Source organism: Semicossyphus pulcher, unplaced genomic scaffold (genome assembly GCF_022749685.1).
Source record: "Semicossyphus pulcher isolate SPU_LCO1_2020_fin unplaced genomic scaffold, fSemPul1.0.p SCAF_10, whole genome shotgun sequence".
Taxonomy (NCBI): domain Eukaryota; kingdom Metazoa; phylum Chordata; class Actinopteri; order Labriformes; family Labridae; genus Semicossyphus; species Semicossyphus pulcher.
Window position 1 is genome coordinate 9,970,377 of NW_027211604.1, and position 24,685 is coordinate 9,995,061.

The following is a 24,685-nucleotide window of genomic DNA, read 5'->3' on the forward strand; positions in this document are numbered from 1 at the left end:
TAAGGAGGTCAACGCGGACACAACTGAATAAATATTACAGAGGGAAGGGCAAGGAAATAAAATATTAACAGACAAATGATTAAGACTTAAAGACTTAATGTTGGTTCGATACTGTTAATATACGACAGTACTTTGAACTCCTGATTACTGGTCGGGCAAAAAAGAATCCCTGTTTGATAAGTTCGATAAGATATAGACTGTAAACGGGTGAGTGTGAAGGGGTGAACAGGGTTCCTGTTTACTTTTAAAAGTCATCTTCACAGGGTTATTAGTATTTTTAATGTGGCTCAAAAATTCAAAAATGGCAGACAAAAGAATTGAGTTATCGGTGAAAATGTTCAGTGACCTGCCATAGGGACAGGTGAGAAAAAGAAACGTGATGTCTTGCACACTTCCATATGTTCCTTACTGTATACACACGACCAATCACAAGGGCGTGTTTGCACAGCCTTTGGTACACTTGGTTAGGTGACAGCACTGTACTATGTCAACACAACGTTTCAAAGGGGGAAAAAAATCAGTGTTAAATCTATACGCTCAAGTACGAAAGACAACAAAGGGCAAGAATTTCAACGCCGTCTTTTTTTCCTGCTGCTTGTTAATGCTTAACCACTTCTAAAATAGACACTTTCTGCCTTCCATAAATCACCCACCTTACCCGGCTTTCTGCGTGTGCTGTGCCCTCTATTCACTATTTCCACATTAGTATTTACTTAGGGAACTTGAAATGACCTCTCTAAAATCACAAGCTACCAATTCCAATTTACAGGAGGACAAGATGATAGGCACAGAGTAAACCTACAGAATAAATAACTCATAAAATGTAACCAAATTATTCACATATCATTAAACTCCCTCTGATTTGCTTCAGCCTTTATGCAGTTATTTTACATTTTGCAATTATGATAACCCACACTTAGAAAACAAAAGGCTTCTTAAAGCACTACTACTGAATAAAACAATGAATTGTTATGTTAAAGGTCTCCTAAATAATCTTCAAAGCAATCAATGGCAAATTATTCCAGTCATTTAAACTCTTGGGTAATGGATTTACAGCTGTGATAACTGTTTATAATCCCTACCTTCAGTAACAATCAAAAGAGAGAGAGAAAAAAAGCTCATTGTATACTTACATTTCTATGGTAACATGCAAGGCACGTGAAATGTCATCAATTTTGGGCGGGAATAGCAGACTTATAATGAAGCTACAGCCAACAAATCAATGTTCAAATTAGTCCAGGTTTAAGTGCACGAGAGAAAAAAACCTGAGTCAGCTCTCACACTCCCAAAATGTATATCAGATATAGGAGTTGGGAATAGAGCTCCTCACAGAGGCTGTTTTGTTTTTTATTTTGTAGAAAACTACTTTCAAGATGAAAGAGATCATTGAGGTTGTGGCACTTTTTCTAGGTTTTGTGAGCTGGATATTGATTTTTGTGTCACTGCAGGATCAGTATTGGAAAGAATCCACCACAGAAGGCAGCGTGATTACGACCTCCACAATCTATGAAAACCTCTGGACCTCTTGCGCTGATGATTCCACAGGGATATTTAACTGTCGGGACTTTCCATCCCTTTTTGCTCTCCCAGGTAAGAAAATATATTATTTTATAAAAGCCTTTTCATGACCACAAATACACATACCAGCAGATCCTAGTGCAGTCCCTACATTTGTAATTGCTGTTTCAAAAATAGTTCAAAATGTGACAGAAATGGGTAGTAGAACAATTTGCTTAGGTGATTACTTATATTTTCATATATATTATATATATTATAATATTTGCTCTATGTAATGGCTGACTTTGCATTTTATAATCTAAAACATCAAACACAGAAAATTAAAGCTCAATATTCTTTGGCTTTAACTAACAGCACGTTCCTACTACTGGTTCTTTAAATTCTATCAGCTATATTTATTGTTATGCCCTAGTTTTCAAAGGCACATACAGTATCTTGAAACCTACTTGGCAATAAAACTGCTTCTGATTCTGTGTTGTAAACTACAAAAAGCAGCAGCTGTGTCATCCAATACTGCAGCTCAGTAAAGTTTGGAAAGTAAAGTTTAAGGTTCTTAATGGACATATCTAAAGATATAGACTGAACTGGTTACATTACATCATCAGTAGTACACAGCCTGAAAAGAATTAACTCATAAATCATCGAAACCTTATAAGGCTATAAGATTATCAATTCTTTTTTCCACTGTATTTTAATTTCTTCTTTTGCAATACAGTGAATGTTTGACAACCATGTAGCCCTGCTTTTTTTACATGTGGTAACTGCATTCTGTATTTAATAAGCAGTTAAGTTGAGCTGTTCCTGTGAGAACCTAATTTTCATTGGGACTGTGTACTCGTAGAAATATGAAGTAATATAGTACGAAACCTATTTAACAACAAATAGACATAACACATTCACATTAGAGATAGACCAGTATGGTTTTTTCAGGGCCGATACCGACTATTAGTAGTCAAGGAGGCCGATAACCGATATTTGGAGCCGATATTCATTGGCAGAAAAGTTAAAATATTGGCGTCAAAATTTTGAATAATACAAACTCCAACACTTAACTTTGTTTAAATGCCTTTAAGCATATGTTTATTAAACAAACAAACAAAAAGCGCAGGGAGTTCCGAAGGCTCAGCAGCATCTCTTATAAAGTTAACTGAAAAGTTTTATTAAGTAAATAAAACAAAGTTAAATAAAATTTGCAAAGAAATGAACTTTTTCTCCTCTCCACTGTGTGTGTGAGCACTCTGCACTCTTATCGGCCGTCGAAAAAAAAGGAAAAAAAAAAAGGCCGATGCCAATATGCGTCAAAATGCCGAATATCGGCGCCAATAATCGCCCCGGGCGATAATCGGTCTATCCCTAATTCACATTGACTCAAAGCAGTTCAACAGTTCTGGTGTTTCAGTGTCTCGTGTGGAATACAACTAAACGTTTTTGTTGTGTTTGCATCCAAGGCTGAAATACTACTTCATCATCTATAATGATAAAGCATTGATAGTGAACAAAACTACATTTGTTAAACTAATGACGACCTGTCTTTTGGGCTCATTTGTCAAGCAATCAAACAATGGTTATCCAAGGTGCATTTGTGCATCCTCACCCCCAAATGCCATGAACTTCCCATCATCCTTTGGACTCGGGGTTAAGTGAGGAGCCAAAACCTGACTTAAATCCCATCAATAACGGTTTCATATTGTTGACACAGCGTTCAAAGCAAACGTCAAAAGGTGACAAATGGCTTTAAGTCTATAGACGTTAGTGAGCAGGTTGGACTTCGCTGCTCTGTTGTCCCTTAAGTTGGGTAAACATTTGGAGTCTTTGAAAAGGTTCAATAGAGCTGAGAATAATAGGGGAAATCATAAGTGGCCTATTTTGAATTAATCATTGATTTTTAGTTTTCTCTCGCGTCTGAGCTCAGGGGTTGGTGGGAATTGGTCTGGCACACTGCGACTTTGGGGCGACCAAATCCACACATTTGTGAAAGTAGATAGCTTGGAGCGTGTGTCTCTCTCTCTGGATAACTCTAACACGGGCTGGGTGGAAGAAACAAGAAAATATGAATGCGATAGTGGAAGTTTTGGCCTTCTTCTTGGGGTTTCTGGCCTGGCTGATGGTTGGTGTTGCTATTCCAAATCGATACTGGAAGGTCTCTACAGTGGATGGTAACGTTATCACCACATCAACCATCTATGAAAACCTGTGGATGTCCTGTGCGACTGACGCTACAGGGGTTCACAACTGCAGGGATTTCCCATCTTTGCTCGCACTTAATGGTATGTGGTCAATACAGAAGTTGTTGTATTTGTATTGATGCCAACTTATTAGTCTTAATCGCTAACAAGACTTTACTCTTTAAGCGACTAATTATAATACCTAAAAAATCTTTTGTAATAGAGGACGGTCTAAGCCTAAAAGATTCAAATTGAATATAGTTGAATACCATACTACTGGCTGGACCAATAAGGTTGGAGAAACGGTTATCCTTGTTTGCCACTGTTTTTTCTGATCTAGATGGGACCTTGGTGTACCTATAAAAGCTATCAGGAGCCTTCTACTGTAGTGGCTATAATCAGTAGTAAAGAGGGGTAATAAAAGATACGATAGGGTGAAAGAGGATAAGCAAGAACAACCATAGTGAACCCAGACTAATAGATATTCAGACATTCTAGGATCAATAGAACAATATCAATTGTTATTTATTGCCTGATAACTTCTTTGGCATGAACTGCCTACTTAGTTGTATCAATTGTAATATACACACGCAATCATTTACCAAAATAATAAGACAAGCGCAGTATAGCACGTGAAACACACCGAGCTGGACGCCCAGCCCTCGCCTTGAGCCGTGAGGTAAACTTTTTTATGAGCCCTCAAGTCATCGCAGGCAAATACTGCGATACTACTAATAATACTTTCTGGTCAACGTATAGATACATACTGCTTATTTTCTTAACAGAAATAAAACCTGAGGGCAAATCCTCTCTTCCTGAAACTAGGCAGCTTAATACGAATGACTGTACTTAATCTGTTGGAGAATGTTGGATGGATGTTTTTTGTATTGTGGCTGAAGCACTATTTTGTACAGGCTTTCATTTGATGACATATATGTGAAGTATGTCTTGCCGCCAGATGAAACATACACAGGCTTAATAAAAACACATACAACATGAAAACACCAAGTGAAAAAAGTATGTTGCTTTTATGGGGAACGAACCATCAGCTGAGCCATCATGAGTATTTAACTCTTTTGGCGGTATACAAGAACATACCACCCTATTGGGCCTGGCCTTTGTTAGTGTCAATAGGGTTCAACTAGCGCTCATAGAACTAAGGTTACTAACAGTGAGCCTCCCAGCTGCGTCAACAACAGTCTTATATTGTTTGAACAGTAAATGGCATCTGTGCAGCTATAGCATTCAATACGCAAGGAATGAATTTATACATGATATTAAAGTATGTACATGGAACACATGAATGAGTCTTTTTTATGTTTCACACAGGGTACATTCAAGCCTCCCGGGCACTCATGATCGCCGCCATTGTGTTTGGGACGTTTGGGCTTGTGGCTACTCTCATAGGAATGCAGTGCTCCAAAATAGGAGGGGAAAACTACATCCTGAAGGGGAGGATCGCCGCAATTGGAGGAGTCTTCTTTTTACTACAGGGTAAAGACTTGGGGATGGATGCAATAACCTTCAACACACGAGAGAATGATAAGTCAGAAGTCTGACGTCTCTACAATTGTTTCACCAGACGCACAAGATTTTGGTTTAAGGTGAAGAGTCAAACCTCGTCTTAAAAACTAAACACACAGGAAGGTAAATCATGTTTGGTATCCCAATCTTTGTGTACAGAAGACAAGCTATCAGAAAATGGCTCACCGGTTCAAAAGATTAACCTTACTCTAACAAACCTGTGATGCACAGAAGATTTTTGGATTGGGTCACACTACGAGAAGTAGAAGAAGCAGTCAAAGGACAACTAATACTCTATTCTTTCCAGTGCAGCTTGAAAGGTTTTCAAGTATTACTACTAAATATTTTTTATTATTACATAGTAATTATTTATATAGTAATCATATCCTATTAAGATATAACTTGTAGAACTTGTAAAGTGGTTAAAAAGGAGAAGAAACTTTGAGCAACAAGCTGATTCAACCTTTGCTTCATGACTGACTTCATGAATGATTCTATACTTTTGCTTGAAATGTGCTGATATTCTTAACATCATCAGTTATCACTTTAGTATCTCCAAACTATTCAATCTTTGTGAACCTGAAAAGATTCTGACCCTGTCCATTTTATCTCAGCTCAACTATGTGAAACATGTGCATTGAAAAACGTCTGAAGTAAACAGTGTCTTGTAGGGCTCTGCACCATGATTGCTGTGTCCTGGTATGCAGCCAACATCACACAGCAGTTCTTTGACCAGTTTTATCCTGGGACAAAGTAAGTCAATATAATTTGTGTTCAATGAAAGAAGCTTAACAATAGATGAAAGTCACAGTGTTATTAGACAATAACAATAAATTGAAACCTATATATTATTGTATCGCAGGTATGAGATTGGAGAAGGGCTGTATATCGGCTGGTCTTCAGCCACACTCGCCATCATTGGAGGTTCATGCCTGATGTGTGCTTGCAAACTCAACACCCCCAGTGAAAAAATGTAAGTATCTGAAAAGTTGATTATAATTCACTGGCTACTGTAGAGATGTTGCATTTCTCAAAAGTTAACGCTTCCTTTTGTTTTAGGCCGTATCCGTACCAACCATCAAGAGGACACGTGCTCTCAACTGTGGGAACGTCTCAATCAGTCCCGAGCCAATATGGAAGAAACGCTTATGTCTGAGAGGTGACTGTATAGGAGGAGGAGCTTATTATTCTGAATGCATTACAAGAGAGCAGATTTACAATGGAAACCACTTCTGATCACTGTATAGTAGTTTGACAGTAGTTAACTTGATTTGTTCATTCTGAACCTTTCAGTGATCATTGCTGAATCTAAATTTATAATGTTTGTGTAACTTATTTTATAGTTGTGGGCCGACCGAGAGAATTACATACTGGCATTTAACACTTCAAAAATGTGGTGGGAGTCCTATTAAGGGCTATTTTAATAACCAAACCTTTAAAGCTGATTACTTTTCCTGTGAAGGTTTTTTTCTTCCTTTTCTTGTCATGTTTATGAAGCTTGTTTGAGTCCATAAAATGTTAAAGGAGGTCCATGTATCCTCAAACCTTCCTCAGGTTTTCTGGTTAAGAAGATGGCAGTTGCATCGCTCCTGTAAAGCGCTCTGTCTTGAGGCTATGCTACATACACAGAATTAGGCTAGCACCTGTGGTGAATGACAATGCTGTTTGTTTGTCTGCAAAAAGGCTAAAAGCTCGCAAAGCTGTGCTGCCTTGGACATGAAATTTGGGATATTAGTAAAAAGAACTTGAAACATAAGGTTGCCTGCTTACAGGACCTAAAGCACAAGGAGGTGTCTAATGTTGATATTAATGCATCTGTATTCTGTGCCTTTAAGTGTTTTTCATTCTCAGCGCTATATCAGAAGCCTCGACTAACAGGGTTTAAAGAAATGTTAACACAGCTTTTGTAAGTTTGTGCATGTATATATTGTAAATGTTTTGGCATAACTTTTTCTTCTGGGTGATTTTACATGCGTTCCTGTAGATTTGTTATGATATGTTTTTTACTCAATAAATATTTCAAGTGAGTCATTGCACTAAACATGAGACTGTTAGTGAGATATAAGAAGTTCAATCATGGAGTGACAAACAGAAACGTTAAGCAATGAGGTTAATATGAATAAACAAAGCTGCCAGTTGGAATAAAGTTTTGTGATCCTTTAACAAATTAGCCAGAGCAGCTAAAGGCTACGTTTTCAGTCACGACACAGAGCTGGATGTGCGACACATTTAGTGTAAAATAATGTTCACTTTACATTAAATTGAACTCATGAAAGACAGATAAATTACAATAAAGTGGGATCTTCAAAGGTCAAACAGCAAGTTTAGAAGCATTTTACTATAGTAGTCACAGTACTATAGTAAAAATTGTCTTCAGTATGAGAGCAGAGATCAGGGTAAATGATTAAGTGTTAAATAGTCTGTTGGTTAAATATGCCACCTACTGGAATGACAGGGTGTCGCATCTGGGATTAGATTCACTTACTCAAACTAAAACACATTGAGCTGCTAGTCGACACCAAGCATCGCAAAATCCGATAATAATAAAAAATCAGTCTCGTGCTGGAATGTGTCTAACTAAATATTTTTTTTTCCTCTGAGAACTTTTAATCTTCAGGTGCTTCATTTGCTAAATTGTCGAGGTTTTGTCCATCAAAGCGAATGAAGTGCCAGCCTTCACTCTCGGTGAGGTCCTGAGCTCCTTTAGCAGCGTAGAAGTCTCGAGCCGGAGTATTCCAGTTCAACACAGACAGCTGCAGCCGCACACACTGCTTCTTTTTCCCCACCTGAGCAAACCAAACATGTCTTTGGGTAATCATGCGGCTTCATCACACAGGAAAGCTGATCTCACACAGAGATCAAAAATACTTTCAAACGATTTAAAGTTGCAATCAATGTTTGAAATAAATATTTCCATCTAAAAAGGGCTAAAAAAAAACGCATTTAGATGGTATGAACAGTTTTTTCTAAAAACAAAAAAACAAAATTGTGCTTAATGGCCCGAAAAAAATTCTTACCTCTGCTACTTTGCTCAGTAGGCCCTTGCCAATGCCATTTCCTGTCAGGAGAATATTTTTTAAAAAAAAGAAGACAATTAATATTGAAAAAATTTGATCAAAGCTACAAATTTTTAACAATTTTACACAATCCTTTCTTGAAAGGCTTTGTCAACATAAATTAAACTCATATTTTACCTCTACATTCTGGCATCACATATAAGTCCTCCAAATATACTGACGGTCCCTTCCATGTACTGTACGTGTAAAAGTAAAGGGCGTATCCGACCACTGTGAATCCTATGTGAGCAAATGTAAAAATCAATCAAAGACGGCAGGAAGAACAACGGAAAAATACAGATTACAGTAAATACAGAGGAATAAGAGCTTTTGTATCTGGCAGTAGAAACAGTGAATAGATGTCAAGTCATACCCATCACTAAACTGTCACTGAAGTTATTCGGTGCAGTTCAGTTCAGTTAATTTGAAGACAAAGAATTTATATTTGTCAGACAATTAAATCAATGTAACAGTAAATATGTTTTGCACAGAGCTGTCTTGAACAGTATTAGCTTAGTCACTGTGCGATGTCCCGTAGCTATCTTTAGTTCAAGCTCTGAAAAAGAAAAGAATTGTCCTTTCTTCACAGGGTGGGCACGAGTTCAAAGCCAGCTGACGAATAAGACTTCAAGAGAAAAAGCTTGATCAACACTTTACCTTCTTTAGATTTATGCTCCTCGGGCACTTCTGCAACGAGACATTCAAAGAAGGGATTCTGGCAGAAACCATCACGCTTCAGTTCTTAAGTCAAACAAAACAGATCATTTACCCAAAAAGAAACATGTCATCATCTTTCGATTAAAAGTCATTTTAGTATTCAAACATACTTTACAGACCAACTAAGATCCAAGCACAGAGTGAAATTGTTACAAAATAGTCCATTAGGCAAACAAATCTTTCTACTCTACATCTGATAACAGAAAGCAACACATTGTCGTACACATATTGAATGTATTTCCTACCTTGGAGAAGTCATGTCCTGAAGGTTTCAAATCTGTATCTGCTTGAAATCTCCTTCTTTCCCTCTTTAATCGTTGCATTGCTTTCCATATAGCACAATATGCTACCACCACTTGTTGACAAGTGTCATCTTCCATCAGCAGAAATGTCTCATCATCAATGGGTGCGTTGTGTGGCAGAACACTGGACACAAACATTTTGGGGACCTGCTCTCCAAAACACTGCTCTATAGCACCACAGGTGGTGAAACAACTCAAGAACTTACCTTTAAAAGTGCCGTTGTAGCACTGAACACATCACAGTCATACTTTGTAACGTCTGGCTGATGTATTTGCGTTCACCACTGCTTCATAAAAGGACTCTGTAGCACTGTATTGTAGCAACGTACAACTCATGATACACTCATAGAGTTTGCATTAAGGCTAAATCGGGATCTGCCATTGATCCTGCTCAAATGCACAACATTTTTGAGGATGTCCTCACAGGCATCTGATCCTCTCCTATTGAAGACTCAACACAACTGAACTTGCCCCTCATAATAACAGTAACTGACTTGGACGTGTATGTTTTACCAATGTCGGGTTGCAAAGTCCTGTACTGTTTACTCTATAACTGATCTCGGATTGCACTTTGCACGCCTCAGACACAAAGATGCAAATCCAGTGCCACTTCCATTGACAAATATACGGTCATTCATTAATCACTCATATGCATGAATTACCTTCATGAGATATCTTCACTTGGTCGGGCATTTTTTCAAAAACCGCCAACTCCTGAGAAAAAAAGGGGGATTTTACAACGTTATTTGAGGGTATATGTAAAACCTGTCGTTAAAACATGCAATATTTAACAGTTAAATGCGACAAAAGTTGGGGGCAGGTGTATGTCATTGAGCTTTATGAACCGCAGCAGACGTTGTAGCGAGCAGTTTGCTTTAATAGCTTCGTTACAACACGCTGCTGTTACTCACCATTATCATTCTCGATATGTCTTTGCAGTCTTCTTTTGTTGCAGTGCGTATTTTAAAATTCATGTCTGCGGCAATAATAGGACCAAGTTTTAATCTACTACAGTCCACATTCACTTAAAGCTGCCTCAATATCACGTGCAAGTCAGTGGGACGTCAAATGACTACAATTGTTAACCGCGCTGAACGCGCTGAACACACCGGATATACAGGAAATGGTTCCGAAGCTGCAATTTGGTCTTCAAAATAAAAGCTCACAATTAAAATATTTAGTAGTTGATTACAATAAGTAATTTAAATAATGTTAAGGCATGGACTTTTAAACCTATAACAAGTAATGTTACCTCAGGGAATAGGGCTAAATTAAAATTAATGTTATGGGTTTTTTTTACTGCAATGCTCGGTGGGAGTCGTAGTTGAAATTTTATTTTTTGAAACTCCATTTCCTCACTCATGTTACTCCATATCACAGATAGCAACCTTGGTGAAATGTCAACATTTGCTCAAATACTTGGACAACTATGAAGTACTTGGACTGTATTTCAAGTTTATACTACTTTGTACTGGAGTAACCCTCTAAATTTTAGATGAAAATATTTTTCTGTTTACTCCAATACATATATTTAAGAGCCATGCCTACTGGTTATGCCATAACTTTTTCTTCTGGGTGATTTTACATGCATTCCTGTAGATTTGTGTGTTTTTTACTCAATAAGTATAATTTCAAGTGAGTCATTGCACTAAACATGAGAATGTTAGTGAGATATAAGAAGTTCAATCATGGAGTGACAAACAGAAATGTTGAGCAATGAGGTTAATATGAATAAACAAAACTGCCAGTTGGAATAAAGTTTTGTGACACACGGCTCCTTTAACAAATTAGCCCGAGCAGCTAAAGGCTACGTTTTCAGTCATGACACAGAGCTGGATGTACGACACATTTAGTGTTAACTGATTATCTGCACATTTTCAGTCAAGTTCAGTTGTATTTAACCATAGTGTACCTTATATAAAAATTGTCTCCAGTAGGCCTATCAGAGAACAGATCAGGGTAAATGATTAAGTGTTAGAGTCTGATGGTTAAATATGCCACCTACTGGAATGACAGGCTGTCACATCTGGGATTAGATGGGTCTTTCGTTTCATTTTAAAATCCACAAATGTCGATATAGATGCTTTTTTTGTTTTTAGGAAATGATGTCTGCAAACTAATATCTATCAAATTGCAAAAACAAAGCCAAAAAAGAGGTACTTCAATGAAATTAGAGTATAGTATGAGTATTTAATATAATATTCAAATGAAGAGGTCTTATGACATAATTTTCTCAAATCATCAGATAGACAAGTTAGTGAAGCCTATTTTTGAATAGTCTTCAAATCATCAATTAATTTTGTTTCCTCAGGAAACTTAATCTTCAGGTGCTTCATTTGCTAAATTGTCGAGGTTTTGTCCATCAAAGCGAATGAAGTGCCAGCCTTCACTCTCGGTGAGGTCCTGAGCTCCTTTAGCAGCGTAGAAGTCTCGAGCCGGAGTATTCCAGTTCAACACACACAGCTGCAGCCGCACACACTGCTTCTTTTTCCCCACCTGAGCAAACCAAACATGTCTTTGGGTAATCTAGCCTTTTCTAAAAAACTGTAGTTAATAGCCCAAAAAAACATTCTTACCTCAGCCACTTTGCTCAGTAAACCCTTGCCAATGCCATTTCCTGTTAGATAATAACAAAAAAGAAGACAAACTGACCAAAGCTACTAAACAAGAAAACATAACATATTTATGAACATAAATTAAACTCATATTTTACCTCTAAATTCTGGCATCACATATAAGTCCTCCAAATATACTGACGGTCCCTTCCATGTACTGTACGTGTAAAAGTAAAGGGCGTATCCGACCACTGTGAATCCTACGTGAGCAAATGTAAAAATCAATCAAAGACGGCAGGAAGAACAACGGAAAAATACAGATTACAGTAAATACAGAGGAATAAGAGCTTTTCAAAAACAGTGAATGGATTTCACTGAAAATTCAAATGTCACTGAATATATTAATTTTAAGGCAGAAGAATTTAAATTTGTCAGATAAAACAATAAATATGTTTGTGTAAAGAAAATATTCACTTCTTCACAGGGTGGGCACTTTTTATGGCCCCACAGGACATTTATTATCTGGGTATGATGCAGACAAGTTCAAAGCGAGCTGACGAATAAGACTTCAAGAGAAAAAGCTTGATTAACATTTTACCTTCTTTAGATTTGTGCTCCTCGGGCACTTCTGCAACGAGACATTCAAAGAAGGGATTCTGGCAGAAACCATCACGCTTCAGTTCTTAAGTCAAACAAAACAGATCATTTACTTAAAAAGAAACATGTCATCTTTCCATTAAAAGTAATTTTGGTATTTATACATACTTTACAGACCAGCTAAGAACAAAGCACATATTGATATTGCTAATAGTCCATCAGGCAACCAGCAATTTGTAAATAAATCATATTGCTCCAGCTTTTTCTCTACATCTCACAACAGAACTGGAATATCTAAATCTGCAGGTTGTATCCTTATTACGTTGTCGTACATTTATTAAATGCATTTCCTACCTTTTCTATCTTTGAGAAGTCACGTCCTGAAGGTTTCAAACCTGTATCAGTCTGAAATCTTCTTTCTCTCTTTAATTGGCAAATAGCTTTCCATTTGGCACAATATGCCACCACCACTTGTTGACAAGTGTCATCTTTCATCAGCAGATATGTCACATCATTAAGCTCGTTATGTGACAGAATACATACAAACAAATTGGGGACTAATCAAAACATTTGTGGTCCAAAAACATACCTTTGAAAGTGCTGTAAGTATAGGCTATTAAAGACTTTATACTGTCAGGCTAATGTATTTGTGTTCACTGCAGCTTTTTATAGGACCCTGTAACACATACTGTAGCAACTTACAACTTATAACACACTAAAGAAAAGTCTGTGTGAAAATTAAATCAGGAATTTACTGAAGACTGAAGGATGGAAATTACGTAGGTATGTCTTGCACTGCTTATGGCTCTGTAACTAATCTCAAGCTGCACTTTGTAGGCTTTAATCACACATATGCAAACTATGATAGCAACAGAAGTGTAAATGTTAGCTGTATAAAGGCGTCAACCCATGTAGTTGAACCGGATTTGCCACGTTTGCGAAGTGGCCAAACATCCTGGAAAATTAAAATCTAAACAAACACTGTTAATAATACAGTTGAATTTCAGCTGGGTTTTAATTAAAAAGGTTAAAGCTCATTTAAGCCTGTTGTCCAGTCATACAATAAATACATATATATGGCTAAAACACCGAATAAATAATTTAAATAGCCAAACTTTTCTGTTGTTGTTGTTGTTGTTTTGTTTTCTAAAAATTACATTTAGTTTGGTATAAGCTTCAAATATTGCGTTTTCTTTATACACCTTCATACATAAATACATGAATTACCTTCAGGAGATATCTTCACTTGGTCGGGCATTTTTAGAAAAACCGCCAAGTCCTAAGAAAAAATAGGAAATTAAAAAGGTTACATTGGAGTAGATACTGAACGAGCGAGCTTCGTTACAACACCCTACTGTTACTCACCATTATCATTCTCGATATGTCTTTGCAGTCTTCTTTGGTTGCAGTCCGTATTTTGAAATCCATGTCTGCGGCAACAATAGTAGCAAATTTTCGTTTAGCACTGTCCAATCAACATTTACATGTAACAGCCTCGCTGTCTTGTTCAATTATTTAATAGCGCTGAACGCATACACAGGAAATGGTTTCGTTGCCGCAAATTGGTATTCAAAGTAAAAGATTAATTAATTTAATAGTTCGCAAATAAAATATTTAGCAATTAATTTAAATAATAATCAGTTTAGCTTTAACCGGAACGCCGTGCCAAATCAATCTTTCACTGGAAATTTTCACTTTAAAATCTTCACTTTGTTACTCCTGATAGTCCGACAGACAGGAAGTTTGGTGTAATATAAACAATTTAATTTGCTAAAGTACTTCGAGAACTTTGAAGTACTTTTACTGTACTTAAGTATTTCAATTGTATGCTACTTTAAACGATTAAAATTCAATAAATATTGTGCTGTTTACTCCACTACATTTATCTTAAAGCAGTTACTGGGTGCTTTTAAGTCAATGATCATTTCTAAACAAAACATAGTAACATGCAAATATGGTTATATTTATGTACTTTTACTTAAATCCAAGTTCTGTGAATTTTTTCCACCACTGACAGGAAGTCAGCTTTAGATTTTAGCTTTCTTGCAAAGCAAATGGCAGAGAATGAATGCAGCTTAAAATATTTCATTTTGACAAGACGTAATTAAATTTGCTGATGGCATAGTGTACGTCATAAGAATAAAAAAATGTCCAGATACAGGATTTCATACAAAATCTGATTTATTTTAGAGTAAAAAAAGAACATGAAATCAATTAGAATATAAGCTGAAACATTACAGATCTCACAGTTGGACCTCAGTTTTCATTGGGCATTAACATATTTACAATGTCTGGTCACATTTACTCTTTATCAGTCAAGAGTTCAGATATTCCCCTTCATACCACTCCAGAGTTTACCCCTATAAGTTCAGCCCAAACAGACCTCCTCCTCGTGTGTTCAGCTGCACCAACATGGTAAAAAAACTTCCACTACCTATATAGGTCTCAGTGTGGCGACTGTGTGCTCGCTCCAGGAGACTCGGACCGGTCGAGCTTCATCCCTGCTTCTAGTGGGGTTGAGGAAATTGAGGTTGGTAGCACGGAGCTCTTAGTCTCCAAAGAGGAGGAGGCAGACGACGGCAGAGACACCACTATGTACTTCTGCACCGGTCTTGGACCCGTCAGTCCAGGGCCACTTCCAGACTCCAGTTTTACCAGCGGCTGCAAAGCCGATGTGGCGCTGGGGACAGTGCTGGTGACCGGTGAGGCGGACTGGGAGGAGCTGAGGGTGATTACCTAGAGAGAAAACAGATGATAAATTTATATATTGAGGGGTAGTGATGATGGAGAATGTCTCAATAAATTCAAGTTAAGTTAGAGAACTGTGAAGATTCATACCAGTCACACCATAAAGTAATAAGAAATCTCTCTTTAAGGATGATGATGATGTTGTAAACATCCTCTCTGGAGCTTTTCTGCACTGGCAGTGCCGTAGAGCAACATTGTGATCCGTGCATTAACCAAAAATCAAAGTACCTGCTGAGTAGAGGCAGCTCCCGCACTGGTCGCCATTACGATGTACTTTGTTGCCGGCGGAGATGGCTGTGATGGGGTCCCTGGTCGAGGGGACATCAGGGTGAGGGAGCTCGGGACCTTGATGATGCTCGGAGTGCGAGCCCCAGTCGACCCAGTTAACCCGCTTTGTGAGACTGTGAGTGTGGGACGAGGCTGCAGGGGGAAAAAAAAGAGTCATTAATAATAACTGAACATCTGTGTGCTGGTTTACTCACGCACAGTGATTTTTACATTGATTTATAGTGTAAAATGTACCTGGGTGATTGTTAATGTGGTTCTGTTGACTTGTTGAGCTTGCAGTGCTGCTTGAGTTCTCGCCTTCATTACATGGGAGCAGAGCATGGGTCCGAGGTAACCGTAGTCCGTCCGATACTGCTCCACCGTGTCAGGCTGAGGTCGGATCTTTGCAATCACACTTGCACAGTGTTTCTTTGAAAACAAAACACAAACGCATTTTAAATACATGAAACATACGTTTGGTCTGATACAAATGCAGAGTGAACACATGATACGTCGAAACGTCCTCCTTAACCACATAGTATGTTTATATTTTATTATATCTAGTGTATAGTGTCTCCTGGTACATTTTTTTATACATATAAGACATGTAAATATTTATCTAATATCTATATAGGATGCAATGATTTTTTCTTACATTCTTATGAGTGTATTATAATTTGTTCTGTTTCTGTTATATTTATTTGATCCACATATATATATGTATACATCTCTTTTCAAGAGCTCATGTTAAATGTATTTATGTGTAATTGTTTCTGAGCAGCTCCTGGATAACCTGCATTTATAACACAAAATAAAGTTGATCTATTCATATCTCTTTCTATAAAACAAATATTTCAATCAGTGTGAAGTTTTCTACTTTTAAAGCATACTAATCACAGAACTTCATTATTACCAGTAAGAGGCTTTGAACATGGTCAGCTCCGATCTTGTCAATATTGGAGACCACTGGTCCTTCCATCACTGCTTTGATGCGAGCACCCTCTACAGTAAGCCGAGGAAGGATCAACGTCTTGATCACCTGCGGAGGACACAATCAGGAGGTTGGCGCGGATTGAAAAGAGCAAAATTATAAAACGCACGTGGAAGACAGAATCGTGCTCACATCAGGTCCAAGTTCAGCAAGTCCAGCGATGCAGCCGTAACGAGTCGTCCACTGGGTTTTATCATCCAACCAGCTCTGAGGAAACAAATCAGCCTGGTTCAGTATTTGAAATGTTTACAGTTTTATGGTTCAACTTGGAAAAATGTTTTACTGTATTGATTAAAGAAAAAAAATCCCACCTTTGTAAAAGTCTTGGTAATACGGGACTGGATGTTGTTGGTTGTAGTACTGAAGGTTTTACAACTCTGGGCCATGAGGCGGGCAGCAAAGTCTCGTAAAGCCCAGTGGTTGTCAACATCCGGTCGCAAACACAGCTGCTTACTCACGATACACGTCACCACAGCAGGGATGAGCTCGTGCAGCTACAAATACAGAATGAAAAATCATTACATTAGAATGAATTTAATGTTGAGATTTTAAGCGTGAAATACTATAAACTTTGTGTTTTGTCTTTACTCACATATTTCTCCAAATACAGGGTGGGGTTGTCCATTAGAGCTTTGACCATCCGCATCAGATAGATCAGCAGAGCCAAGTTGTTTTGCACCACATTTACACGAACCTTTGAGGAGAGTATAAAGTCAGTAATTCAGGTAGAGATGTGCTTGGGTTTTTTACATGATGTAGGCGATGTTTTTGAGAATTAGAACAAGTTAGAAAAGAAGCTTACTCCTTCTGATATAAATGTGCTGAATCTTGGAAGCATCTGATACAGGCCAGGATCTGTAGCGATACTCTGCAGAGCCTCCTGATTGAAACAAGAGAGAATATTAATCAAAAAACAAGGTTAAAATGTTTGTTTCATAATATGGTGGATGTTGCCATTGCTTTACTTTGTAACTGATTATAGGAACCAACTATGTAAGAGTATTCTATGTTATGACTCAGTATGTGTAAAATAAAGTACATGTAGACAGAAAGACAGGACTTACAGCTCTCTTGGCTTCACAGGAGCCGACACACGCTTCTGTGATTTCTTTGTAGTAGAGCTGCTGTTCCACAGAGAGCTCATGAGTGCTGCGGGGCTTCAACCTTATGAGACCCTTCTCCTTTCCTGAAAGTAAGAAAAATAAACATAGGATGAAGGAGACAAACACACTCATGAAGGGTTTGGGAGGGAACAGGAAGCTCAGGTACGGGGACACGAGCAGAAAATAGAGAAACGTTTATTTGCAGCGTAACAACAAATACTGACCTTTGCCATCAGCAGCCGTTGCTCCCTGACCCTTGCCTTGAATCGTACCTTCTTCCTCCTGACCGGGTTTGACCACTTTGAGGGGCTCTGTAGATTCAACCTTTTGTTGCTCTTTTGGTGCTAAAATGCAGCAAATAAAAACTAAATGTGAGTTTTTCCTTTTGATATTTTTTGTGATTTATGAAGAATACACTTTAAACAGGACTCACCTGGTGGCGGGTTTTCAGGGATAGAAGGCTGAACTCCCTCAATACTTAACCAGTGGGCTGTGGATAAACAGAAGAAGACAATGCATAAGCTTAAACCCATAAAGTAAAAAAAATACATATATAACGGAGTATTAACTGCTGGATACCTTTGAGAGAAACATCTAGAGGCACTCTGGGGAGCGGTGTGTTGATAATGTCACTGAGGTCGACTTCCTTTTCCTCATAGAAATGAAGCTCTCTTCCACCACCACTTGCAAAGCGAAAAGGTATAAACTCTTGCGATTGGAACCCGTACAGCGGCTGTAACGGGAGGAAAGAAACCAGAGCAGAACTTCATGCTGTCCTTAAAATGTTATCCGTTGTGTGGTTAAATTAAGCAATAACAAAACACTCTTATTTGGTCGAAGCTCTTACCTCCACATTTTTTAGTTTGAGAGCATTATCAATATCACTGGTGGTTAATTTACGTCTCTTCCCGTGATGCATGAACTTGAGAGCATCCTATGTAAGAAAAAAAAAGAAAAGTAAAATAAAAAGACAAACAGAATTTGAATATAATATGCATTAAATATGGCATACATTAAGACATTCAAGAATGTGAGTATTTTACTGATCCACCACAAAAACAAGGGGTAATAATGTATTAATAATTTGTGATTTACCTGTGCAATTTCTTTTATTCTGTAGCTGACTTCTTCACTAAGGGCCGCGCAGCTTTCCTCCTGTAACTGCCCCACTCCCATAGACTCTGCCATGGCCTTCATGGACTCTGTTGGCAGGACAACCGAGCACTGCTTCTGTCGACGTTCCTCCGCCATGGCTAACAAAGCACACAGATCTATTAATATCCCCTCATACAAGTAAAAGGATCAATTCTTAAAGATGCATTCAACTTATTTAAGAGAAGTCCATTGAATTTGGATGGCTCACTGATAATAAAAGACACTTAATACACCTGAGGTCACAATCATAAAGTCTTGAAATATTAGTGATAGCATTATAGCGTAGAGTACATTATCTCTGCAGAAATTAACTTTTCCCTTGAGTTAATATGAGAAAGCCCTTGTGTTATTACAGCTCATCATGTTGATGATACTCAAAGACACAAAGTCAGACTTAAGGACCTTCTTGCAGTCCTGAAGTCTGATAAGGCCAAAACACATTTTTTGGCAGTCAGTAAGAAATGTTAGATTTGGAGTAAAGCAAAGCCCACACACAAGCAACATACAAAACTTGAACCTATGAAGCCTGGCGGTGAGATGTGTTGTGACATTATGTTCTCCAACACACCCTGGAAGGCGTGCAGGTATATGACATGAATGACAGGGGAAAACCACCGCACACTGCTACAGCTTTACAGGAATTATGTTTATGTCTTGCAGAGTCAATCGCAGACTGACATATAACGTTTTTACGATACAACTATTTGCGACAATGCTTTGAAAGCGCAGTTAATCATCCTTATGCAACTTGACATGTGTTGAAGGAGTTTTGTGACAAGATTAGGGGTGTCAAGAACTGCAAATTTAACACGATCCTATTCGCATAAGGGGAAATGGTCATTTCTCCGGAAGAAGTCTCAAATAGGTACCACCTTTTAGGGGCTCTTGCAAGTTTTGTAGCTGTACTTCAAATGGAGAACGTATAACTTTGAGGTTAACGATAGGAAGTCTTTTTCTAAAATCAATGACACAAATCCTGATTACATCCAGTCTGAATTATTTCTGCAAAACAATGTAACATGAAAAATACCAAGGGGTGGATATTTAAAATATATATATGTACATTTTATACATCATGTGTGTAAACAAACACTGAGCTCTACAGAGAGCGGGTTAACCACTTTGACGGAATAACAACCCCCAGCTACATACAACACACAAGCCACATCAGATGTATATTCACTCAGATGCATCAGTTTCATTGCAAAGAAAAATAAGAGCTATTTCAAGCCACTTTGCATGTGCGTATTTCTTTAATATTAACTTACAGTGAGCTAAATCTGCTGTATGTTAGCTTGTATGCTAATAACTTAGCTTCCGTTGACGTTTTACCTGTTTGAAGTTGCCCTCTCCTTTCTGAGTTTAAGCACGATCTTATGCGAATAAAAACAGTCAATGCTGAGATTTGCGACAATAATTGTTTCGCAAAGCTGATTCTTCTCTATGAATATCCATCTCTACATAAAAATAACTAACTAATTCACGGATTGCAGCTGGGACCTCCGTTGGTGAATTAGCGCTAATGTTCCGTCGCCATTTTGATTCACGTTCCGGTTGCGATATCGCGAGACTACAGTTGAGGACCTTAAAGGGTAACCGTTAATCAAAAGGTAACGCAACAAATCAAAGACATTTTAAATTGGATAAATAAAAAAAGAATAAAACTTAATAGTTTCAAATTACACCAGATTTAAATACCAGTTTCCCTAGGTAGCCTACCGTCGCCTTCCACAAATATCCTACCCAGTGACCGGAACCATAGTTATCCTCTAGTTTACTGGGGCGACCTTACGTTGTAACAACTAAGACAAATGTCAGGAGCGTGGAAGGACATTGCAAGAAGAAATCATGCATAAACTTTTATTACGGACTGTATATGCGGCTCGAAATTCTTCAGCCAGTGTCTATGAGTGTTGTGTGTTGTCAGCGAAATGTGACAAGGCTGCAGCTCCTGCTTTCAGGTGAGTTTGGCTGTGACTGAACGTGACATATGATGAGTGACTTATTAATGACAGCTAACGTTTCTTACTGAGTTGATTAGAGATTAATTTTATTGAAGAAAAGCTAACATGGTAACATTGCTTGAAAGTATTCCCATTAAAACTGCGGAGGTTGCAGCTAGCTGAACCTGCATTGATGGGGCGGTACATTTTGATTGACATTTCTTTGAATGGTTCAGGTCCATAAATAGTATGTTGTTTTCATGGTAACGTCTTTATAAAGTGGCAACTATAGAAAATATATCAGTCTAGAGATAGAAGAGCTGAACATCCCAGGTTTATTCTTTTAAAAGCTACCATTGCTTACACTTACCCCCATGTACAGGCTCACAGTGTTGTAATAATATTATTATTAACCTCCTGTGATGTCTAACTCTGTTTTGCTCTTATCATAGGGCTGCAAATGGAGTTGGAGTCCAATCCCTCAGCACAAGTTCAGTCCGGCTCTGTGAGAAGAAAAACGAGGTTGCCCCCTCTCAACAGGATGACAAAACGAATGCAGATAAAGCAGATGACCCAACAGAAACTCCAACTTTGCTTACACAGAAAGCTGAAGATGACAGCACAGTCATTAAGATGGCTCAGCAAAGCGAGGAGCCAGTGGTGGTAAAGACAGATGATGGAAGTTCCACGCAGCAGCAGACAGATGTGAAAATTGAAGAGGTTGTGGCAACACCAAAGCCAGTGCAGACTCCTGCACCTAAGAGTGGGAAAGAGAATCTCCTTGACCTTCTCGGAGCAATGAAGGTGGATGTAACTACAAAGAGGAGGTTAAAAAACATGAAAATGACGAAGCAAGTCACCGAGTCTACCCCCAAGTCAAAGCCAGCAGCTATGGAGAGCACCATCAGTATGTTTCAGAAGGCTACAGTGGAGGCTGCATCACAGAGGTGAGAGGCTGTTTTTCATTGAGTTTCACTTACCTTTTAAATTCAGGTTTCTTAGCAGTGACGTGTCTTTTTTTTCTCTGCACTGCAGGCCGATTGTAAAATTGTTACTTGCTTTACACATCAATCTTGGGAGGATATCTCAAGCCTCGACTTTCTTCATCCACTGATCCTGCCTCTCTGCTCTGTGTTTTTTAGTGAGACACTGGATCCTGAACTGGTTGCAGCTGCGTCTGCTGCTGCCTCCACTCTGCCTAACGGGAGCCAGGCCGAGTCAGAGCTGCTAAGACAGTTGAGGAAGAACGAGGCCGTCACTGAGGCTCAGAAGAAAGGGGACATGAACAACCTTGGGTATGTACATGAATATCAGTAAAGTTGGTATTTTACTGGATAGTAAGCTTTTTTATGCCATTTCATACTGTTAAATGGTTAATGAAAGGCTATTATTTTCTCAGGGAAATTATTGCTGACATGAAAGTAGGAAAGAGAATCACCAGACAGAGTGGTGGGCCAGCTAATCAGATTCGGTTTGATGACGATGGAAAAGGATACACACAAGAGAGAGGGATCACTGCTGAACTGGACGGTGTCCGGAGAAGGTAGATAGATCATCACGTCTCTACTCAGGTAGTTTTTGAGATGGACTGTGTGTTTAATGTGCATTCTGTGTTTTTCAAGGAGGAACTTATTCTTTGGGAAAAGACTTAACATCTTCTCTCCCACTACGGATGAAGATGGGGTTGAATCTACAGTTGGTAAGAAAGTATTTATGATTTCATTTGTGGTTTGCTCACAGTGGATGATTTATGGTGTTATTTGTCTCGATCATTGTTCATCTTTAGAAATATTTTAAGCTATTTTTCCATTCTCTATGTTACTTGGCAGAGAATATGTGTCTTGTGAACTGTCTGTGTCCTACCAGGGCTCAAGTGATGAATGAAATGTATGCTTCGTTTCTCATCCAGAATTTGGCCACTCCTTAAATTGATCAAATATGGTGTTTAAACACAACATACACAACCTGTTGTAAAAGAATGCAGCTTCATTAATCCTTACTCTCATGCTGTCTGTCTCAAGTATTTGGTTTTAACTTCATAATTCTGCTGTCATATTCTCAGTAAGGCCAACACTATGGGACATGGACTTTGCTAATCAGCTGTCTCTGTCGACCAATCAATTGCCCAGCAACGGGCTTGATGAAATGATCCAGTGGACCAAAGAAGGAAAAATGTGGCAGTATCCTATCAACAATGAAGCAGGTGAGTTATTCTAGTTAAATGTACAGAGAAGGAATAAAAAACATTAGCCTGAAGGACCAAACTGATTCTGTCTTCTTGCTTTACGTTAGGCCTCGAGGAGGAAACCAGCGTCTCTTTCCATGAACATATCTTCTTAGATCAACACTTGGAGGAGGGTTTCCCCAGTCAGGGGCCGGTGCGTCACTTCATGGAGCTCGTGGTGGCCGGTCTGTCCAAAAACCCCTACCTGACAGTCCAACAGAAGAAGGAGCACATTTCCTGGTTCAGAGACTACTTCCAACAGAAAGAGGAAGTCCTCAAGGAAGCTGATGTTTACCTCAAGCAAGCTTAAGACAATAAAATGTGTTTTCAACTTAAACATAAGCACCATTTAGTGAGTGAGGCTATGCGACCATGACTATCTTGACACATACGATTTCTTGCAGGTGGCCAGTTAGAAAGGACTGTCATCAAGTCTTTGTCCCTGTGCTGAAGATTGTACAGCCTCTGCAAACAATTGATCACTGTTTAAGCACTTCAGCGTCGGCCTGTACGGCCGAGGGAGGAAAACTGTACTGAAAGAAAGTGAAACATTTCGTCTTGTAAGTGTTGTAAAAAGTATACAAGCAATCTAAAGCAGCAAAAGTAGATTTGTGGCTTTTTGCTTATTTCATCGTCTGTCAATTACCTAAATATAACACTGAATGTTGATACAGGCACTCAAATAGTTTGTCTGTTAAATAATTTTCAGCTTGGAAAAATTGGGTTAACTTGATAAAAATAATGAAATACAATGTTTAGTATTGTATGAAGGGATTAGGGTGCATTAAAAAAAACACGAGGGACGGAAATATTTTTGTATTAAAGGTCACAAAAACACTTGTGATCATGATTAATGTGTTTTCACAGGCAGCTCGAGAAGCAAATCAAACTGTACAGCATGCAGGGCCTCAGATCAGGTTTAATTTAAGAGCCCGGTGAGGCCTTGAACCTGCTGCCCCTCTCAAGGGAAGTGCTTTTAAAGTTAAAAACATGGTCACAATGTACCCCGCGGATTCCTTCTGCTCTAAACACACCGTCTGTAATCTATTGTCTGACAAAGTGTGGAAAAAACGAGAGCATGACATTTGAAAGTGCCTCATTTCCACATTTTGTTCACTTTTCCTTAAACACAGTTGTGATTGGCATGATAAGATGTTGGCAACGCTTCCCCACTTGTGAGTGTAGGGTCCATGTAGAGTACAAAAGAAATGTGTTTGTGTGGAAATGACACCTGGTTTCTTGTAAGCAAATGACCCACTAGATGGCACTACTGACACCTGTGGTCCCTTATAAAGTAATGGTTTTTAACGATTTCCAGAAAGGCTGGGGACATAGATATTTTTTACAAAAAAGCTTTATTTGCAATGCAGTTACATGTTGGAGTAAAACAGGATATGATGACAACCTTTAATTAAAGCGAAGTGAAGTAAATTGAGTGTTTAGGATGTCAAAATTAAGTAGTTGTGGTGGAAAAAACACAAACCAAAGTTGGAATGTTCATGAAAATAGGGGCATTTGTACTTTAAATAACAACATGTTACTCAGTTTTTTACAGATCCTAATAACTTCAAGACACTAGGGAGGTCAAACTCTGCATGTATGAGTCTATGAATATTAATTATTGCCTTATTAATTTTCTAAGCTCGTCTGCAATGTTGAAAGGAAATGGTTGCATATATATTTCACAAAATATTTCAGTCAATTTAGGCAAGATTTGTCATTGTAGAGCACTTGAATGCACCGTCAACTTGTAAAACCCGGAGGACGGAGTCTGTGTGTGGGCCGTGAAGGCAGCATCAGAGTCTGCAGGATACTACTGT

At 38.4% G+C, this 24,685-nt stretch overlaps 5 protein-coding genes across 5 annotated transcripts; 2 read left to right on the forward strand and 3 right to left on the reverse strand.

Annotated features, from left to right (window-relative positions):
- The first annotated feature begins 3,568 nt into the window (after positions 1 to 3,568).
- Positions 3,569 to 6,363, forward strand: LOC138602612 (claudin-15-like). Its single transcript, XM_069674099.1, has 5 exons — positions 3,569 to 3,785; positions 5,013 to 5,177; positions 5,879 to 5,960; positions 6,070 to 6,180; positions 6,267 to 6,363. Exons 1-5 carry the CDS (start codon positions 3,569 to 3,571, stop codon positions 6,361 to 6,363), a joined length of 672 nt encoding a protein of 223 aa, XP_069530200.1.
- A 981-nt stretch (positions 6,364 to 7,344) lies between these two features.
- LOC138599248 (thialysine N-epsilon-acetyltransferase-like) lies at positions 7,345 to 10,311 on the reverse strand. The gene is made up of 6 exons (XM_069670791.1): positions 10,194 to 10,311; positions 9,945 to 9,996; positions 8,921 to 9,004; positions 8,402 to 8,503; positions 8,225 to 8,265; positions 7,345 to 7,993 (listed from the first exon to the last, which is right to left on the reverse strand). Exons 1-6 carry the CDS (start codon positions 10,254 to 10,256, stop codon positions 7,814 to 7,816), a joined length of 522 nt encoding a protein of 173 aa, XP_069526892.1. The 5' UTR covers positions 10,257 to 10,311; the 3' UTR covers positions 7,345 to 7,813.
- Positions 10,312 to 11,598: 1,287 nt separating this feature from the next.
- On the reverse strand, positions 11,599 to 13,862 carry LOC138599257 (thialysine N-epsilon-acetyltransferase-like). The gene is made up of 6 exons (XM_069670803.1): positions 13,800 to 13,862; positions 13,662 to 13,713; positions 12,436 to 12,519; positions 11,996 to 12,097; positions 11,859 to 11,899; positions 11,599 to 11,778 (listed from the first exon to the last, which is right to left on the reverse strand). The coding sequence occupies exons 1-6, from the start codon at positions 13,860 to 13,862 to the stop codon at positions 11,599 to 11,601; spliced, it is 522 nt and encodes a 173-aa protein (XP_069526904.1).
- Positions 13,863 to 14,597: 735 nt separating this feature from the next.
- taf6 (TAF6 RNA polymerase II, TATA box binding protein (TBP)-associated factor) lies at positions 14,598 to 20,221 on the reverse strand. The gene is made up of 15 exons (XM_069673185.1): positions 20,031 to 20,221; positions 18,639 to 18,796; positions 18,391 to 18,477; positions 18,123 to 18,276; positions 17,977 to 18,033; positions 17,768 to 17,887; positions 17,505 to 17,626; positions 17,243 to 17,320; positions 17,033 to 17,134; positions 16,752 to 16,934; positions 16,573 to 16,647; positions 16,363 to 16,488; positions 15,705 to 15,878; positions 15,411 to 15,602; positions 14,598 to 15,170 (listed from the first exon to the last, which is right to left on the reverse strand). Exons 2-15 carry the CDS (start codon positions 18,792 to 18,794, stop codon positions 14,880 to 14,882), a joined length of 1,917 nt encoding a protein of 638 aa, XP_069529286.1. The 5' UTR covers positions 18,795 to 18,796; positions 20,031 to 20,221; the 3' UTR covers positions 14,598 to 14,879.
- A 311-nt stretch (positions 20,222 to 20,532) lies between these two features.
- Positions 20,533 to 23,871, forward strand: mrps31 (mitochondrial ribosomal protein S31). Its single transcript, XM_069674731.1, has 7 exons — positions 20,533 to 20,659; positions 21,094 to 21,588; positions 21,784 to 21,936; positions 22,041 to 22,184; positions 22,264 to 22,340; positions 22,704 to 22,844; positions 22,934 to 23,871. The coding sequence occupies exons 1-7, from the start codon at positions 20,547 to 20,549 to the stop codon at positions 23,173 to 23,175; spliced, it is 1,365 nt and encodes a 454-aa protein (XP_069530832.1). The 5' UTR covers positions 20,533 to 20,546; the 3' UTR covers positions 23,176 to 23,871.
- The last annotated feature ends 814 nt before the right edge of the window (positions 23,872 to 24,685 follow it).